This window comes from Talaromyces atroroseus, assembly GCF_001907595.1.
Source record: "Talaromyces atroroseus strain IBT 11181 chromosome Unknown scaffold_4, whole genome shotgun sequence".
Taxonomy (NCBI): Eukaryota; Fungi; Ascomycota; class Eurotiomycetes; order Eurotiales; family Trichocomaceae; genus Talaromyces; species Talaromyces atroroseus.
In genome coordinates, this window is record NW_017971436.1 from 1,268,172 (window position 1) to 1,287,344 (window position 19,173).

Genomic DNA, 19,173 nt, shown 5'->3' on the forward strand with positions numbered 1-19,173 from the left:
GATTATAATGATTACTTTTTATAATTATTTCTTCTTTAATTCCTTGTAAATAATATCTCTATTATTTAAATATTTTAATTATTATAAATAGTTCTCTATTATGAATATTATAGTTTCTTTCTATAATAGTAAATTATCTAGAGTAAAAGATAATAGGTCTTAATTTTCTATTATCTTCTAATTATTTTAAAATAATCTCTAGTATATATTCTAATACATCTAATTAAATTATATTTAATTTCTTTAAATCATAAAGTATAAGAATTAATACTTCTCTAATTAATTCCTTAACTTTCTCAAATACTTACTATTATTATTCTATCTAATTAAATTCTTGATCTTTTTTTAATAATTCTATAATTAATTATATTATTTCTATATAATTCTTTAAATATCTTCTAATATATTCTGTTATACTTAGAAACTGTTATATTTTATTAATATTTGTTAGGATAAATCAGTTAAATATTATATTTTTCTTTTCTAATTAGATCTTTAATCTTTCTAGTATATAAATTATTCCTAAGTAATTAATAGTTATAGTATTAAATTTATACTTCTTGATCTTAAGTGTTAATCTTTTATTTATAAGTGCTATTATAATTAGTTGTATATGTTCTTTATATTTTTTTAGATTTTGTAAGTATATAATGATATTATTAAAGTAGACTGTAATAAACTTGTTTAAATATTTTTATAGAATATATATTATGTATTATATAAATTATACTAATAGGTTTTTTAAATCTATTAGTATAACTATTTATTTAAATAGTCTTTTATCTATAAGGAATACTGTTTTCTAAATATTATTTTTAACTATTTATAGGTTATAATAATCCTATTAAATATTAAAGATTATTATGATCTTTGCTCTTTATAAGAGATCTTTTTTTTATTTTTAATAAGGCGTCTTATTTATATTATTTATTATTCTATTATTTAATACTCTATAATCAATAATTATTTATTTGGTTATATCTTTTTTATTGATAAATATTAATTATACTAATACTTTTCTATATTTTGATTATATATACATTACTTTATAAAACTTATTGGTAAATTTATTTTTAAGTTTTAGTTTATCTTTTAATTTGTGATATTACTTGACTAAGGATGGTATAAATCTTTTTTTTAATTTAATTTATACTTTAAATTCTTTATTATATATTAATAATTATTATTCTTTCTTTATAAATAGTTTAATAAATTTATAATATTTTTTAAATAACTTTACTAGTATTTCTATAAGTTTCTTTTTATATAATTCTTTTGATTTTAGTTTTATCTTCTGTATTTTTTCTATAATTCTTATTTTCTTAATTATTTATATTTGTTAGATTGTTCTAATCTCTCTTGTTTTATTATTCTTAATTTATATTTTATTTTTATCACTTAAGTCTTTTTAATTATTTTATAACTTTCTTATATTTTATACTTTATTTTTTTTATTGATATATTTAATATTTTTAGTAAATATTACCTTCTGTTCCTGTTCTTTTGCCTTTTATGCTGACTTTTCAGCTTTTAGTAGCATACTAAGGATTTTCTCTAATTTCTTATATAGCTATGTGATTTCTTTAATATTCTTATTAATTATTTATGTATTTAACTTTATTTTATTAATAATCATTATTCCTTTTATCTAGTTAATTATTAGGTTTTATGTTTGTAATTATGCTATTCTAAATATAGTATTATAATATTCTTTTAATACTAGTATAATATTAAGTGTAATTATTATAGTATATTATCCTGATTTTATAATAATATTTAATGCTTATCTCTTATAGCCTTAACTGATTATTTTTTTATTAATAGAGATGATTGTTGCCTATTTATTAATCTAGGTTATAAATAATCCTACTTTTTTCATAAATTCTTCTCTAATATAATTATAAGCTACTCTTAAATTTAATAAGATTCTTATATCTTTTTTATTGATCTTTATTAATATTATCACTATTTGACTAACTGTTTTTTGTTTTATAGTTATTATAATAAGTTTAGTTATAATTATATGCCTTTCTTAATATCTTTATTAATATTTGAAATATTCTTTAATATTATGATAATACTATTTATATAGTCTTTCTGCTTTGCATTTAGTAATTGTAATATTATTATAATAAAGATGTGCGGGTTCTTAATAGATATATTAATATTCTATTTATTCTTATAAACATTTAAATCTTAATTCTTTAATCATTTTTAAAATTCTTGGAAATTATCTCTTTTATTCTTTTTCTATAAGGTATATTTTATATAATAAGTTATAATATATTATTTAATATACTTTCTAATATAAATTTCCTTCTAATACTAGATAATGATAATAAGAGTAATTTCTTATATATTTAATTATTTTATTATAAAAGTATTATTCTTGCTTATATGATATATATTTATATATATTTGCTAGAGATATATATATTTATCTATATTATTAGTATATATAATATATCTATTCTTTATAGTGTCTATATTCTTTAATATAATTTTTTTATTTTTTTTAAGACTTCTTTTAGTAAATTGCGTTTATTGATATATAATTACACTAATTATTCTCTTAAGACTAAATTGTATTATTCTATACTTTTTTTAATTTTTTTTTAATAAAATTTTTATCTAATTCTCAGTATAGATTTTTATAAGTTATTATTATTAGCTTATTATTTTATAATATTAGTTAAATATAAAGTAACTCTTTTAATAAGGATTTTGCTTAAGTATCTTCTATATTAAAGTTTTCTATATTAATTTCTTCTGAATTAGTGTCTTTGCTGTATCCTTTTAATAAGTCTTTAATATTTCTAAGGTAATATATAAGAAATATCTAACTGATTGATTCTTTTCTTAAATTATAAGATTAATATTTTTTCTTTATATTAGTACTAACTTATCTTACTTATTTAATACTTCTTCTAAGATTAAATTTCTTCTATTTTTATTCTTTACTCTTTTTGCTTAGGTCATTAAGTATTTCTTTTAGTTGTTTTAGAGCCTTTTATTTCTTAGTTTGTTATATCTATTTTACTTAGACTTATTTATAGTTTATTATCTATTTTAATTATTATTCTTTGTCTTTAACTGATTGCTTTAAATCTTTATTAGAATTAATCTTATTATTAGCTGTTCTATTAGCTTTGCTATTATTAATTAAAATTAATAAAATTATTATTACAATTTGCTCTTTTAAATCTAAAATAGCTAGTTTCTAATTCTTTCTTGGCTTTTGGCATTGATTTGCAAAATAATCTGGTTTTTTATAATTAAAATAAGCTTTATTCTTTTTTAGTTTGTCTTTTTCTTTTTTAGATAAGATTATATTTAATTATATTATTATATCTCTATCTTTATCTTTGATTTGTTTCTAGTAAAAATTTATCTTATTTCTTCTGAACTCTCCTTTTTCTATTTATTAGATATAAATAATTAAATTAATCTAGAATACTACTTCTATTATTACTTGAAATATTTTAGATTATAATATTATTATTAAGATTTAATTTTTAATATTGTCTTTTAATCCTTTATAAAACTAGTCTTTAAATTTTTAGTTATTCTATGATAATCCTTTTAATATTTATAAGAATTTTGAAATATATTCTCCAACTAAGGTTTATTATTTAATATATTATATCTTATTAATAACTTTAATTTTCTTATTAATAGTTTTCTATAACTAATTAAATTTTTCTTTATAATACTAATAATTAGAAAATATTATAATTATCTTAGGATTTCTTTATTCTTTATTGCTATTTATATAGTATTAGTTAGTGATATATAAAATAAATTATTTTATAGCTTTTCTATTAAGAAAGCTTAATATTATTAATATTTTATTAAATTTACTTACAATTTATTTACTATTATATATAAAATAGAGTTATATCTAAGCAAGATATATCTTAAGGATTCTATATTTTTCTTTAAATAAAGTTATTATTTTAATCTTAACTTCTTAAAATATATAACTTATTCTTTTTTTATTATTAATTATTGCTTATTCTAGTTCTTTAATATATTATAATAATACTACTATATTTCTGTTATTAGTAATTATAATATTTTTACTACTAGTATTAATAGTTTGTGAGTTAAGACTTAGAGTTACTAAAATTAGAGTTTAAGATATTATTATTACTTATTCTTAAGATTTCTCTTTTAACTAAGAGTCTTAAATTATTAGAAACTTCAATTAATTATTATTAAGTATAACTAAGATAACTATTAATAAGTAAAGTTAATAGGCTTCTAAGATTAAAAGATCTTAGTAGATAAAAGAAATAAAAATAAGACTATAAATATTCTGATTAATAGAAGATTATATATTTAAGTTATTATAGTTAATTTAAAATAATAAAAGAAAATTAAATATATAATAAATAAGTATTCTTATATAGCTTTCTTTTATTATAATCTTTATAAAAATCCCTTAATTTCTCTAATCTATAGATCATAGCTATTATAGAAATCCTCTGATTTCTCTGATGCCCTAACCCTAAGGCTTTGCAGGTAATCCTTTGTTCCGGTGTGCATTAGTCCCGTAGTGACTAACCTGATCCATTGGCTGTGACGTTCTGATTCTCTGACATACATAAAGCCTCTGAACACCTTATAATACACATATATTAAAATAACAGACTGCCTTAGTTAAAAAGCTTTTTAATATATTAGATTTAAGCTTATTTTTACTATCAACTTAAATACTTAATTAATTAATCAAAAACTCCTTAATAATAATACATAATACTACTATTTTAAATAAGGAAAATTATAATCTATATAAGTCTTTTAATCAATTACAAAGCCAACAAGATCACCATACTAGAGCACTACAAAATGAGGGTATTTTGACTGTTTCTAAAGAAAGAGTACTAGCGCAGGCGCTTGATCAGGTTATTAACCCCCCTCAACCGGCCAATCAGAATGAGGTTTTGCAGGCACATTAACGCGCACCCCCTAGGTGCACCAATTGCTGGCAAGTAGGGCATAGACGTAATACGTGCCGGAATCCTTCTAGCTAGTCAAATCTATAAAATTTCATTTATATATGTAATTTATATGGGTTCAAAAAATAATGTGGGTCCTGGGTGTCCCGTTTACCCGGGTGTCCCATTTACCCGGGAAATACGTTAACCAAGTTGAGACAGCCAAAATAATCGAGGTTTGGACTTTGGAGATCCTCAAGGCAGCCATACGCCATGAGCATGAGAGCCTTCCCCTGCCATCACACCTGCAGAACGGCACTGCTTTATCTGACTACGGCAGCAAGAAGGCACTTCGCCTCTAGAAAGGGCGGCATCAATACCATACAGACCGGTCAGTGGGACGACGCCGATTTGCACAGTGCCAGAGAGTGGCTTGCAAACTTCAATGCCAACTCGATTCCCCGCGGCCTCTGTGCCATCTCGTTCAGCCGCTCCAGTGGGCCTGGAGGGCAAAATGTCAATAAGTATGACAATGACTATGCATTAGCTGACATGACCTTTCTTACGTCAACACGAGGAATCCGATCTAAGTAGTTATCTAACAACAGCGAATAATCTAGAGTCAATTCCAAAGCGACGCTGAGGATCCCCTTGAGCTCTCTGTTGCCGCTCGTGCCTCCAATTCTGCACCAGAATCTACGAGTCTCTCGTTATCTGGCTGAGCGGGCTGATGCACTCGTCATCCAGTCGGACGAGGCGAGAAAGCAATCTGCAAACGTGGAGGCTTGCTACGAAAAGCTCTACAAGCTAGTCGAAGAATCAGCTCGCGCTGTGATTCCCGGGGAAACGTCTGATGATCAGAAAAACCGTGTCAAAAACCTGTAGGTTTCCAGTAAAGAACCTCTCCTTGGACTGATCTTCTAATGAGGTTATACAGACGAAAAGCGGAAACGGAGGCACGAATCAAAACCAAAAAGATGCATAGCGCAAAAAAGAGCAACCGCCGGAAAAGCAACTCCGATGATTAAAGACTCAGATATGCAACTTTGGATATCATTCATTTCAACACTGAACGTATAAAGGAGACTATCTATTTATCCACAATGTCCTTGGCTTGAATATTCTTCTGAATGTTCTCCAGCGTTATCTCCACCACTTTGTGTAGCGCAGGATCTAATTCTTCGTTCTCGGACAGCGGCCTAAGCCATTTCATGAGTTCTTGTGCAAGATTGGGCTCCATCTGATATTTCTTCATGTGGCTGAGAGATGTCCCAAGTGCTCGAGGGAACTCTGGTGAGGTGACTTTTATTCCCGCAACAGGTAATTTGATATGGCATATCGCCACCCGGTAATTGGAAGGCGATTTCACGGTCTGATGTGTCACAATATGTTCCAGGATTTTCCTCAGGCACGGAAGACCTTCGAATTCGAATACCATGTCAAAGAATTCTTGGGCTAAGATGAGGTTGTCGCTCGACTCTTTCATCGCAGCATCGAAGATGGCCATCGGGATAGCTCCTGTCAGGGCAGGAGTTGAGTTCAGTGCCTCTAATGCTCCTTCATCTAACCCATCATCCTTCTCTGCTGCGGGGTTAACGTCTTCTGCGGTGATTGCCGGAAGAGCAATCATATCTTCATCACCATCAATAGCTTGAGTAGGGGTTGGCCTGTCCTTTCCCGGTTGATCTAATCCCAATATCTGCCGACGAGCAAAGAGTTTTGCAATGTAAATACATTCCAGACGACCGTATTGAATCCACATATTCCTCTGGCTTTTGCAAAAACGGAGGCCGCGCTGAAAATAGCTCCGCGCCTGCGTCATATCTGCATGTTCTTCCAAAGCGTATTTGGCAGCGTAGATCCACAAGTCCGCATTGGCGGGATGGAGCCGTAGCGCATCAGAGAAGACGTCGGTCAATCTCCTAAACATCTTCTGTCGCCGACAGTACTCAATATATTGAACCCAAAGACCTAAGCTACCGGGACACTTGCGCGTGGCACGATCGAGAATGAACAAGACCCGTCGTCCAGCATGTTGCGGTGTCGCTTTGATGCCAAATCTCTTCGAACGTTTCTTGCGCAGGGTCTCCAGATTCATTTCATATTCGATGTAACGGACAAAATCGGATGGCGAGACTCCGGGGCTGTTGACTTTATGCTCGAAGTCGGAGCGTTTCTTTGCAATAGAGCGGATTTCATCCTTGGACAGTTTAGCACGAATCAAGCGGCGGCGTTAGGAAAGCGGCCTCACCTTATTGAATATTCCCTTTTGCTCATATTCTTTGAGTTCGGGAACAGCCTTCTCGAGGTAGAAGCGGGCTTTTTCGGCAGCCATAATGTCGTTGCTTTGGAATTGACGTTGCTGATGGGCGATGCAGTCCCCAAAAAATTATATCAGAATAAAATAAAAAAGAATGACGGCCCGTGCGCGACAAGCAAAGCTCACGACGGGAGTAGGCCACATCGGGACTAGCGCAGGCCACTCCCCGAGCCGCGGGCCATACAGAAGCGTCGATGGATCTGGCCTTAAATATTGGGCTTCGCGTCCGCCGGAACCACTGCGCAGTTACTGCTCAGGGGCCCGCGGCATTTCATCGCTTCTTCAATCCAGCATTTATCGGTCTTTTCTTTTCTCGACTTTCTTTGAACTGAAATTTCTTCTGCTTTTTTCTTTCTTGTTCTCTACATTGGCATCCACTCGCTTACGGTTTTGCCGGCCATGGCTCCCAAATATAGGGACGGAGATGCCGTCGTGGCTGTAGGCTGCCCCTCGAAACTCACCAGGCTTATGCGCTAACAGCAGTGTGACTGATTCAGCTCAATGGCAAATGGATTTCTTATGCACATACTCTTTTCGCGGCAGCCGCATTCCTCGGCGCCTTCGTCGTGGGCGTCCAATTGCACTTCCACAAAATCGTGCAAAACGAGCATTTCGGCTACCCTGACGAATGGTTTCCCTCCGTGTCCGCGACTATCGGCGACCGGTATCCTGAACGCTCGGTCTTTCAAGTATTCATTGCAATTACTTCCGGCCCCCGTTTCGCTCTCGTTTTCCTCTGGTATCTTATGACCGCGCGGCCCGGCTCGACACTGCCTAAGATTGTTGCTGGTACTGGTGTGTTTAGGACTTTGACATGCGGCGGTTGGACTTATGTGACTTCGACGGACGACCACGACTGGCATGACATCTTCATGATCTCGTACTTGGTCGCTACACTGCCATGGACACTCGGCTGCCTGGCTCTGAGCCCTGCCAATCGCCGCGCCGTCAAGTACCGGAAGATCCTTGCTAGTCTCTTTTTTGGAACTCTAGTGCCGTTAATTTACTACTTTATTCAGCACAAAGTACACAAAGTTGCCGGAGGTGAGTTTACCTTCTCTTCGCCCATTCTTCTGCAAACACAAATGCTAATGAAGTATGGTTTATGGTCTAGCTTACACCAAATATGCGTTCTTCGAATGGTCTTTGATCATTTTCGACGTTGGATTCGACGCAATAACCGCCCTCGATTTTGACGCCTTTGAATTAGTTGTGAGGGACGTGAAAGGAGTTAGCAGAGGGTATGTGCAGTGGCTTCCGAAGTAGACAAATGTACATTGCATAAAACACTGTTGTTTTTTTCGATTGTCAAAATGTTGCAAGAAATGGGTTTTAACCATGCATCAACAGACAACTCAAAACGACGGCAGACACAGTAATTGAAAAAGAGTATGTTATGACGATCTTGAACGACATGTTTTAAAACTGAGATGAAAAATAACACGATTATAGAAAAGATAAGCCAATTGGAAACACTTTTGGCAGGGGTTTCTTATGGTCTGAAGCCATCGATATTGCGGCCGACGTATACAACGGGGTAAATTTCAGAACCGACCAGAATCTCAAAAATAGATATGTACTGACTGACGCCTAATGCAGTTCTTATTCTGGACCAATCTGACTGCTATGCCTCTTCTCGTGTGGTGTATGTCTTTGAAAATGCTTCCCTTTGCAAACTATAGAATCTGATCTCCTCACTCTTACAGTCTTTCCGCTGTGGCATATGGGCATCTCAGGCTATGAAATTTTCATTATTAGCACCGTGTCACCGCTGATCATGGCTATCCCGTCTGTACGATCTTTGGTTGTGCGTAACAACACTCTCATTCATTTCCTGCCCATCTCAGGACTGTTGGCTTTCCTTGTTCAGGATCCGGTTTACCGTCTCTTTACTTGCGGGTTCTCCGTCTTCACGGGCTCTCTTGCTTGGTCTGCATCATTCTATGGCGATCGAGCTCAGACTGTGAGATTAGAATCTCGGATCTTCGCCTTTTCTGCCGGTCTTATCATGTCGAATGTGGCAAAATTCGCCTTTCAAACAAATAACCCATTGTGGCCGGTTATGCATGCTGAGAACGGCGGTTGGAACAAATTAGGTCTTTTGTTTGCAGTTTTGGCTGCGGTTCGCTCTGCAAGACGGTCCTTTGCGCAATCTTCTGTTAGCGGAGGTGACTATTATCCCCCATCTGGTAAGAAAGGCTCGGCTGTTCTTGCAGGAATTGGACTTGGAGGTCTCTTTTTCGGGATGCATTCGCTCCTGACGGATTCGAGTACTATGATCAGTTGGGTCTGGGAAGGCTTTCCCATTAGAGGACCGATACAGGTTCCTCATGGTGCTCTGACGATTTTTGTCATGAGTGTAGGATTCCTATTCGGCTTGTACAATCCACGTGTAGCTGGCTCATGGACATCATTCGGCATTGGCTCTCTTGGAGCCGCGGTGCTTACCAACTACAGTCATTGGTTTGGTTTCTATGGTGGACTGGCTATGGCTTTCTACCTCATGGCTGTAACACCCGTTTTTATTACTTCCGCTGTCCACCATTCACCCGCTTCTACTTTCGGATTGGGATTCTGCGTGTGGGTTTTCTTGACCCTCTTCCATGTCTGGGTCGTGGCGTACGCCTTCGTTCCTGGCGGTCCTCTTGTCCGTGAACATACCGACTGGTTGATGACCATTACCATGCTGTGCGTGGGCGCTGGAGTCTTCTCCAGCTCAGTGACGCAAAGCTCTGGTTCTCCAAAGAAGAATTTCGTCAACCCGAACAGTCGAAGACAGCGGTCATATTATGTTTACGCTCTTGCGGTTCTGCAGCTTTTTGCAGTGGCTATTGCTTATCTCCGGTTCCCAACAAATGACTACACCCCTTACCACAGCAACGATAAAGTTGTCACCGCTGGTATTTGGACTATTCACTTCTCCCTTGATAATGACATGTGGTCTTCGGAACAACGAATGATCAACCTCATTCGGGAGTCTGAACTTGACGTTGTTGGACTTTTGGAGTCTGACACGCAGCGAATCATCATGGGCAACCGTGACTTCACCGTTCTCTTGGCCGAGGAGCTAGGTATGTACGTTGACTTCGGCCCAGGACCCAACAAACATACATGGGGATCCGCACTGCTTTCCAAATTCCCAATTGTCAACTCGACGCATCATCTTTTGCCCTCGCCGGTTGGCGAGCTTGCACCTGCTATCCATGCAACTCTTGACATGTATGGAGAGATGGTGGATGTTGTCGTATTCCATTCTGGACAGGAAGAGGATCCCGAAGACCGACGACTGCAGTCACAATATCTATCCCAACTTATGGGTTCGTCACCGCGGCCATTGATATTGCTAAGTTATCTCGTGACGAAGCCTCTTGAAGGCAACTATAACACATACGTGAGCGATGTGAGCGGCATGAAGGATATCGATCCTTCAGACTGGGATCGATGGTGCGAGTACATTTTGTACAAAAAATTGAAACGCACTGGCTATGCAAGAATTTCCAGAAGCACTATCACAGACACTGAGCTTCAGGTGAGTTTATTCTATCTATTTTATCCTCTATTGGAGACACCATGCTAATAATTGTGGCATGACAAGGTTGGAAAATTCGTCATCGGCCAGCCTGAACCGGAAGACGATATCCGCATTCCGGAGGAAATGGTTCCAGAAGGTCAACGCTTCCCAGCCCTGTTCCGTGGCGAAGGTGTCCGTGGGCATCGGTATCATGTGTTTGATGAGCCTAGGTATTGGCAATAATTGCGGACTTGAAGGAAGACAAGCATGTCCAAGTTTAAATAATTACTTTCTTGTTTATCTCATTCCTTTGCTTGCTTTATTACTTGTCTATGTACAAAAAGGGTTGGGAGGAGTTAGAAATGCATCTTCTAATTTTCATCAGAACGGCGTCACTTTTCGAAGGTAAAAAAGCAGGGGTTAGGAGAAGCATAGGAGACTAGAACGATTTCACGACAGAAATACCTGTCTGCTATTGCTAGTGGTGCAGCTACCATTATTGCATTTGCCCCTCGAACTGAATTTGGTCCCATCACTTCTCATTACCTTGGGTGAGGCTCAACGAAAGGCCCAAGACGCAGCATACCATTCATCTCCCACAGACCAGGTCTTTGAAGAATTGCAGTTCTTCATGGATGCGAAATTTCATCGTTGATTTCTCAGTGTCTGTTCATCTATTCATGTCTAAATCATGCCACGAAGGAAAGTCCTTGTCGAGTTAGAAGGCCTTCTCATGAATGAGTCCACACTCTGTATGCATGCACGCCCGGTTTCCTCGGTAGCGGTAACAGACGGGCATCTGAATCTGCCTGTACTAGTGGGCAAATATGAAGTCCAGCCGCTTGTTCCCCTGGTCTGTTGTATTCTCCATGTAGTCGATTCTTTCCTGTTCCGTCAATCAGCATCGGACCTAAAGAAAAGAATACAGAAGATAAACGCACTTCCTCAGTCAATGCAGCCCACTTCTTCGCCTTCCACCTATTCCTGGACACATAGTAGAGTTTGGTCAGGACAAAAAGGATGATCACAAGGATGTTAATGATGATAAGGACTGTGTTTCCACGGTGATACAAGGGCGCGTCGTCGGAGCGGTAGATGTTGGCTGATATTACGCCGCCGACTTGGACCATCACTGTATATGCAGTGTTAGTACCTTGAACGAACAAAAGAAACAGAAGAGGCATTACTATTGTATACAGCTGCCGACACCGAGCGCGTTCGCACGGATGCCGAGTTTTTCGATGTCCATGCCCTGCAGATTCGCTGTTAATAGTCGATCAAAAGGAAAGGGAAAGGCAGCAACGCACACAAGGATGGCATGGCAGTAAGGATAGCTCAGAAGAACCGTCATCAGCGCATACGTGCCCCAGGGCTCCTTCAGCGAACCGGGCCAGAAGCGCAAGGCAATCACGCAGGGCAATGTCCAGATGGGCTGGAAGATGGCCACAAACGTGCGCTCGCGGAGTCGCTCGCTGAACCACGTTAATGTTAATAGCATAATAATGAAGCCCACCGTTGAGGGTATTGTGAGAAGGTTCGTTTGGAACTGCGTCATTTGTTAGCTACAGCTTTCTTTTCTAATTACAGAAGCCTTGGGTGTACCGAATTGAATCCCAGATGTCGCAGCGACAAAGTCATGTAATATGACACTGGTGCCTGAGGGATATAGGCGATTAAGCCGAGGGCATAAATCTGAGTCTGTCAGTCAACTGACTTTCTACCTAGGTAGCTAGGGACTGCAAACTCACAGGCCATAAGTCGAAGTCGGTCAACGAACGCCACAGACGCTTTGGCGTAATGGCCATGCGGTTATGCATATCACCTGTTCTCATCAGCCTGTGCGACTGCGTTCCATTATGATAGAACATACCCTTGCTTGGATCATCTCGTAGGACGCGATTGACGACGATGCCCAACTCACGATCAGTAAACCAGCCCTTTGGCCGGAACCAGGTCTTAGTCTGCACCGCTGAGGCTGGCATAAGAAAGAAGGACGCAATGCCGACTGAGAGAGTGACCAGCCCTTCAATGAGAAAGAGGTACCTCCAACCTGCTATGCCATGAACCCCGTCCAGATGGAAAATGGCGAACGCTAGCAATGAGGTGATGATCCCAGTGACACTCAATGCCGTCCAGAAAAAACTGGTATGATTTCAGCACAATCAAAACTAATAGTTGAGTCTTACTACAGAGAGCATACCTCAATCGAATTGGCAGCTCATGACCAGTATAGAAGTACGAAAGCCACAGTACAATGTCCGGAATGAAACCGCCCTACTCTTCCTCGTCAGGCAACTGCTCTTCGCTTCTTTGAATAGGCTGTATTTTACCTCTAGGATCCCCAGTAGCGACCTTGTTGCAAAAAACGATTTCCTGCCACTGAGCGCCATCTGGCTGATGGCAACAATGGACCACAGGGTCATTTGAGTGGGAATCCATCGGTCTGGGCCGATCTTCTTGGATATGAGCTGGGAAGGCAGCTCAGCCAGCAGGAATGAGACCAGAAATATGGTATTGCCTTGTACACAGTAAGCGATTAGTCTATCGAGTATGGTTGTTTAGTTTATTTACCAGTGTCATAATCTGGAAGATAACAGTCAGCCTTGTATTGCAGCGTTGGGCTACTTCAGGATCACTACAAACCGTTTGTTGTCAGCTTGAGGTCGACGAGCATATTGCCTGACACGGCCTGGGTGAGATTTCCTCTGTCTACTTGCAGCGCGAAGAACATGGTACACTAGATCGCAACTCAGCACTGCTCGCACATATATCGGTATAACTATAAGGTATGAGCATACCGCCCACAAACAGACATGCCAGTCGAGCTTGCGCACCAGTTTCCGCTCTTCCTCGCGCGTCCATACGAGATTTGGGTCGAGTACATGGCGACACTCGTATTTCGCATCTTCGTATACCTTCTGGTAATGCGCGAGCACTTTTGGGTCCAGGAAGATGTTATCAGGCACGGTGGACACGGTTTCCTCGTCGCTATCCGGGGTCGACATCTCGGGGCCCACGATGGTTTCTGTGACCCTCGCGTCTTTGGCTTCGTGCTGAGTTTTCACGAAGGTTCTTTCGGCCGCCATGTTGGAGTCGTTTTCACAATTCCACTTCGCAGGCGTAAGTAGAGCAGCCGGGGTGTTACTTTGGCTGTTTACTCTGGGACAGTTTCGCCTTAACAATTTATACCTCTCCAAGACTGTGCCTGTGAAAAATGCCATATTTCTTATCAATGTTCGATGCAGCTACTTCCAAGGTTGCATGCAAGATGACATTGATTCAATTAATGGCGCAATCAATATGTGACTTTACTATTTGATACTATTCGTATTAAGACCGTAGCCGAGAAGCTGCGATGATAATCGGGCAGGGCGTACTTTACACGCCTGTCTACGCTAAACCTCTCTTCATCCTACGCTTGACTTGGTGTATAGCCATACTTCATCTCGGACTGTGATTGCAAATTCGGGTCGTGCTACAGGGTCTGAAGCGAAGGGTAGGCAGGACCAACCCCTTCGCTTGGGGAATGATATATGTGGACAAGCAGGAATTGAAATATCTTCATTTCCAATCTAGATAGGTAACAACTGGTCCAGGCCTAGAGTGCATGTCTCTGACCTTCCAAATTAGTCAAATCTCATCGATCAAATCCCTACGTCGTGAGCACTCGTGTCTTGCTAGCGAGAGGCTACTGGTCTAGCAGGGTCTGCTGTGTGTCCCTAGCAAATTGCAGCGCGCACATACCGCGGGGTCGATTGAAATGGCATCGACGCAAAGGCACTTGACGTGATTGCGATAAGCCTGCGGTATGAAAAAAAAAAAAAAAAAAGGGTACACCGGCGTGGAAGTATGCAGCTAGCTTGCGTAGTGCTGCGATGGTGATTTTGCAGGGCAAAGCACCTAATCCACGGCCAACAGCGTTGTCGCCTGATTACTAGTACATAGCCCTAAGGCACCCATGTCCTATCTGATGCTTCCGCCTCTATAATACAAATTTATTATTGATCAAAAGCCAGAACGCTGGTTTGTCTCTTGGAAATGGCGGTTGCTACGCCATTCTGGCATGCAATCGTGTAATTGTAATTTGATTCGTATGTGTTCGAGGTCAGTGGTACAACCGCATGTAACAACATGGCTACTACCTAGGTAGGTATTATTGCCTATATAAACTATACGACTGCCTCCTCGTAGCTCGTGCCATTATATAATCGACTGTATAAGCACGCGAATAAAAGCAGTTATTGCTGTAGCTCTGAAAGATATCTAAAATGGCGCCCTCAGTTGCCCAAATTCCAGACAGAGAACAGACTGCTTCTGTGGTCGTGCCGGTCAAGGCTGTGCCTGAGTCTGGCGAGACGAAGCCCAAGATCCGAAGAGTAATCGACGAAGAGCCAAACACCACTGCCAGCGTGAGTGTATCGCCTCTTCGAATGGACGGAGCCATTGGACAAATGCTGACTCCGAGACAAGTACCCTAACTACCTTCCAACCTGGGACCACGGTGAAAAATACCCTCCTCTCCAGCCCTACGAGCACGTTGAACACGGCAAAGGCGCCGACCCGACATTCAAGGACTTGCTGCCGGAGGGCTCTAAGATCCAGAAATTGACCCCCACCATCGGCTCCGAGGTGCACGGCGTGCAGCTCAGCAAGCTTTCCGACGCTGGCAAGGACCAGCTCGCGCTGCTCGTGGCGCAGCGCAAAGTAGTGGCATTCCGTGACCAGGACTTCGCTGACCTACCCATCAAGGATGCGCTCGAGATTGGCGGCTACTTTGGACGGCATCATATCCACCCTACCAGCGGTGCACCGGAGGGCCACCCGGAGGTGCACATCGTGTACCGCAACGGGTCAGATGGCGAGGTCGAGGCGTTCTTCGCAAATCGTAATAGCAGCGTGCAGTGGCATTCGGACGTGTCGTACGAGCAACAGCCACCGGGAACGACGTTCCTGTACGTGCTCGATCAGCCGGAGGTGGGCGGCGACACAGCGTTCGTGAATCAAGTCGAGGCGTACAACCGCCTGTCGCCGGCCATCAAGGAGAGACTGCACGGGCTCAAGGCCACTCATTCGGGCGTGGAGCAGGCCGACTTTAGCAAGAGCCGTGGCGGCGTTGTAAGACGCGAGCCCGTTATAAACGAACACCCTATTGTACGCACGCACCCGGCAACGGGCGAGAAAGCACTTTATGTGAATAGTGGATGTGTGTATATTCTCTTCCTTTCTCTCTATATTTGCATACTTGTTGCTAGACTAATGGTTCCAAAGTCACCCGCAGCATTGTCGGGCTGAAGAAGGAGGAGAGCGAGGCCTTGCTGGCGTTCTTGCTAAACCATATTAGCCGTGGTATCGACTACCAGGCCCGTATACGATGGGCGCCCAAGACAGTTGTTGTCTGGGATGTAAGTCCAGCTTCCTTCATCTGTCAGCTGATGTTTGACACTGACAACCGGTAGAACCGTGTTACTGCTCACTCTGCTATTTTCGACTGGACGTCTGGTGAACGTCGCCACCTCGCACGTATCCAGCCGCAAGCTGAGCGGCCATACGAGACACCGTATGAGGTGGAGAGCAAATAGGAAGTTTAAAATTGTTAATAACATTCTGCAGCTGGCGGGATTAGCTTGGATGCATGTTTTGTGGTAGGTAGGGCATTGCAATAGTATGGTTTCGGACCTTCGCCTAGCCTTTGGTGACTGTAAAGTTATACACTGTAATACCTGTCTACTCTCATATTTACTTCCTCAACATCATAAATTTCAATTCATCGATGTAGTTTGCCTTGGGGTACGCAGATGTCACGACAAGCAACGGTTTCCTAATTAGGTAATTATAGTATAATTGGAGTTAACCGTGACAACAAACCACGATATCCTTTTAGATGTCTCATTAGACTTTTTTTAAACTGTTTCAAAGCTTCTCACCTTATTAAAGAAATACCTTATCATACATGACCTAGTTGACCTCTTTATTAAAATGACAATACAGCCTCAGATAGTCCCTTAGACACTGTCTTCTGTTAGAATTCCGAGTGTAGGGCTACTATTACTAGGCACGTGTGTCATAACTACCTAGGCAAATCATACCAAAGCAAGTCTGCAACCATCCATCCTATCATATCACTCGTGAATACTGACATTGGTCTATTTCATCCTGTGTTGGCAGAGCAATCGATTTTGTGCCTACCAAAAATCTCGGGCTGATATCTGGGCAATCATCAAGAGACTCGGCGACAAGTATTCATGGGAGCCCACTGAGGTCTACCGTGATGGTCTTCACTGACGAATATGTACCAGAAAACCTCCTTTGGCATGCAAATGAAAAGTAGATGTAAGTATTCTGAGTTGATCTATATACTTATTCCACAGACTGCTATAATACAATTGGCATAGGTTTGTCGTGGAAAATAAGAACGTCCATAAACCGTTCGCTAACGAGGCGTGCAAAACATAATGTTGTGGTTGTGATATTGGGATTTGTCGGAACACCAGACAAGGTTTTGAACGTACAAACTATTTATCTACTAAAAAATACAATCATGAAGGTAACTCATGTAGCGCGCATCAAGTCTAATAAGCACTAACTAGCTACGACTTTAGAAGTCGATCTATAATATATTGCATAACAGTGATTCACTTCAACCTCTCCTTAGAGAGAAGAATGGATGTATCGATAGTCGCCCCATCAATAAAGTCATTCATAATAACAATAGTCCGTTCAGCAGTCAGCCTAGTTAACGCATGTTCTCTGATCCAAGGCAATGTCTGCATGTCCAGTGCCCCTTTGGTCGAGGTAAGACAGGAGCTGGCTGAGTGTGCAGAGACAACGCTGTAAACCAAGACTTCCTTGATGGACTGCGAAGTTGCCTGACATTGCAGGATGGTCAAATCACTCGCTTCTTGTCCCTGGCTGTTCATCGACTCGAATCTGGCGAGGATGGAGTCTGCAGACAGTGTCGCGTAGGCCTTGGCAGTCCAGCTATCGTATTTGTCTGCTTCTATTACCACAATTAGCCGGGTCCCTGTCCGTCGCAACTCATCAATGGGTTTCATAAAACACTCGCGCGTGCCCCATGTGAGCAGGTGCTGCTTGGCTTGTCCACACGCCTCACTGAGCATATTTGCAATTTCCTCTGATGTAGGCCGCTTACACTCCGCAACGATATTGTCCCAGCGAATATGCACTGTGACGATCTCTGTCGGATTCTCGTCCAGAAACGTCACCTGTTCACGTAGAAACTCATCAAAAGCCAGTCCGGGGATACAAGCATGCTGGAAGTAGAAGGTATCCCGCAGCGCCGTCGACGACGCAAACATGGGTAGTAGTTTCGCTGGGCGGAACTCAAAGTATCTAGCTCCCATGGCAAGCATGGTCGACACGGTTTTCTTCTGTGTAACGGCCAGACCGTACACGATATGCGGCAGTTTTTCCATCAAAAAATGGTCGGGGATATGCTGAACGTGCTCCAGCAACGGCACCAGCTTGCGGACCGCACTTAGCATATCTGTATCAAAATGCTGAAAAATAGCATCGCACGAGCCCATACTGTTCATTCCATTATCGTGTGGTGCAGCTAGAACGAACCGCCAGAACGGTTTCTGAGCCGCAATTGATCCCGGAGACGCAACACTGCCCATCCAGAAACGGTTCTCTGTCGAACAAATCGTCACGTAACATTGGTGTCTATTCGTGAGGCCCACCTCACCATGTCCAGCCGTATAGAAGCCGTACGTGATAATCGCATCCTCGGTAAATATCGGGTGAAAATCTTGCGTTGAGACCATCGTCCCCGCCTCAATCTTGCCCGTCACACTGTTCACATCGTTGTACTGCGTGGCAACTACTTCGCCGTATCGGAAGACCGTCCACTGCAATCGGCCAGTGAAGTTCTCTAGGCCTGAAATATGCGCCGAATCAACTTCCAGATCGCGGCACGTAAAGTTGTGTGTCGAGTCATGGAGGCATTGCTCCTGAGGGACGGAGAAGCCAATTTCGTAGCCTGGCACGCCGATGTAGCTGTATACGCTGATTCCTTTCTTGGGCATGCTCAATATACTTGGTATGCTCGTCTGTATGATCTTCAATGGTGCTAGATCGTGGCTTACATTACGTTCAGATTTTGAATATTGATTACGCGTCCGACCTTTCCTATATGGATCTAGTGTGCCTCTATCAAGTACTAGTAACGTTCATTTTTTATTGTACTGAAATCAGTTGAAATAGACTGCCTGGCTTGTAAATACATGCCGTTGGTGTTCTTCGGTAGGTACGAAAGTAGTAATTATAGGCTTAGGATGAGCTAGACCAGAGCGTATGGATGGGAATCTAAACTAAAAACCCCCTGAAGCGACGAAACCTAACAACTTTCAATTATGCCACAAAATTAAATAGATGCGTACTCC

General features: G+C 40.2%; 6 protein-coding genes across 6 annotated transcripts, besides 2 other annotated features; 3 read left to right on the plus strand and 3 right to left on the minus strand.

The window, feature by feature from the left end:
- Nucleotides 1-4,610: part of a repeat region (Identified by RepeatMasker using a combination of RepBase library and repeat library created with RepeatScout) that runs on past the window's edge.
- Nucleotides 4,604-5,149: a repeat region (Identified by RepeatMasker using a combination of RepBase library and repeat library created with RepeatScout).
- Nucleotides 5,150-5,213: 64 nt separating this feature from the next.
- On the plus strand, nucleotides 5,214-5,825 carry UA08_04328 (hypothetical protein; the record flags this gene model as incomplete). Its single annotated transcript, XM_020266638.1, has 2 exons — nucleotides 5,214-5,464; nucleotides 5,561-5,825. The coding sequence occupies 2 exons, from the start codon at nucleotides 5,214-5,216 to the stop codon at nucleotides 5,823-5,825; spliced, it is 516 nt and encodes a 171-aa protein (XP_020120568.1).
- Nucleotides 5,826-6,030: 205 nt separating this feature from the next.
- Nucleotides 6,031-7,275, minus strand: UA08_04329 (hypothetical protein; the record flags this gene model as incomplete). The annotated part of the gene is made up of 2 exons (XM_020266639.1): nucleotides 6,031-7,140; nucleotides 7,192-7,275. 2 exons carry the CDS (start codon nucleotides 7,273-7,275, stop codon nucleotides 6,031-6,033), a joined length of 1,194 nt encoding a protein of 397 aa, XP_020120558.1.
- Nucleotides 7,276-7,659: 384 nt separating this feature from the next.
- Nucleotides 7,660-11,014, plus strand: UA08_04330 (hypothetical protein; the record flags this gene model as incomplete). The annotated part of the gene is made up of 8 exons (XM_020266641.1): nucleotides 7,660-7,698; nucleotides 7,758-8,304; nucleotides 8,375-8,501; nucleotides 8,611-8,649; nucleotides 8,713-8,797; nucleotides 8,860-8,905; nucleotides 8,967-10,789; nucleotides 10,856-11,014. 8 exons carry the CDS (start codon nucleotides 7,660-7,662, stop codon nucleotides 11,012-11,014), a joined length of 2,865 nt encoding a protein of 954 aa, XP_020120559.1.
- Nucleotides 11,015-11,585: 571 nt separating this feature from the next.
- On the minus strand, nucleotides 11,586-13,857 carry UA08_04331 (hypothetical protein; the record flags this gene model as incomplete). The annotated part of the gene is made up of 11 exons (XM_020266642.1): nucleotides 11,586-11,657; nucleotides 11,713-11,903; nucleotides 11,969-12,317; nucleotides 12,374-12,463; nucleotides 12,520-12,593; nucleotides 12,642-12,913; nucleotides 12,972-13,045; nucleotides 13,102-13,289; nucleotides 13,343-13,354; nucleotides 13,415-13,508; nucleotides 13,570-13,857. The coding sequence occupies 11 exons, from the start codon at nucleotides 13,855-13,857 to the stop codon at nucleotides 11,586-11,588; spliced, it is 1,704 nt and encodes a 567-aa protein (XP_020120622.1).
- Nucleotides 13,858-15,039: 1,182 nt separating this feature from the next.
- UA08_04332 (hypothetical protein) lies at nucleotides 15,040-16,350 on the plus strand (the record flags this gene model as incomplete). The annotated part of the gene is made up of 4 exons (XM_020266643.1): nucleotides 15,040-15,180; nucleotides 15,242-15,974; nucleotides 16,040-16,173; nucleotides 16,228-16,350. The coding sequence occupies 4 exons, from the start codon at nucleotides 15,040-15,042 to the stop codon at nucleotides 16,348-16,350; spliced, it is 1,131 nt and encodes a 376-aa protein (XP_020120620.1).
- A 1,053-nt stretch (nucleotides 16,351-17,403) lies between these two features.
- Nucleotides 17,404-18,816, minus strand: UA08_04333 (hypothetical protein; the record flags this gene model as incomplete). Its single annotated transcript, XM_020266644.1, has 1 exon — nucleotides 17,404-18,816. The coding sequence occupies one exon, from the start codon at nucleotides 18,814-18,816 to the stop codon at nucleotides 17,404-17,406; it is 1,413 nt and encodes a 470-aa protein (XP_020120618.1).
- Nucleotides 18,817-19,173: the final 357 nt, after the last annotated feature.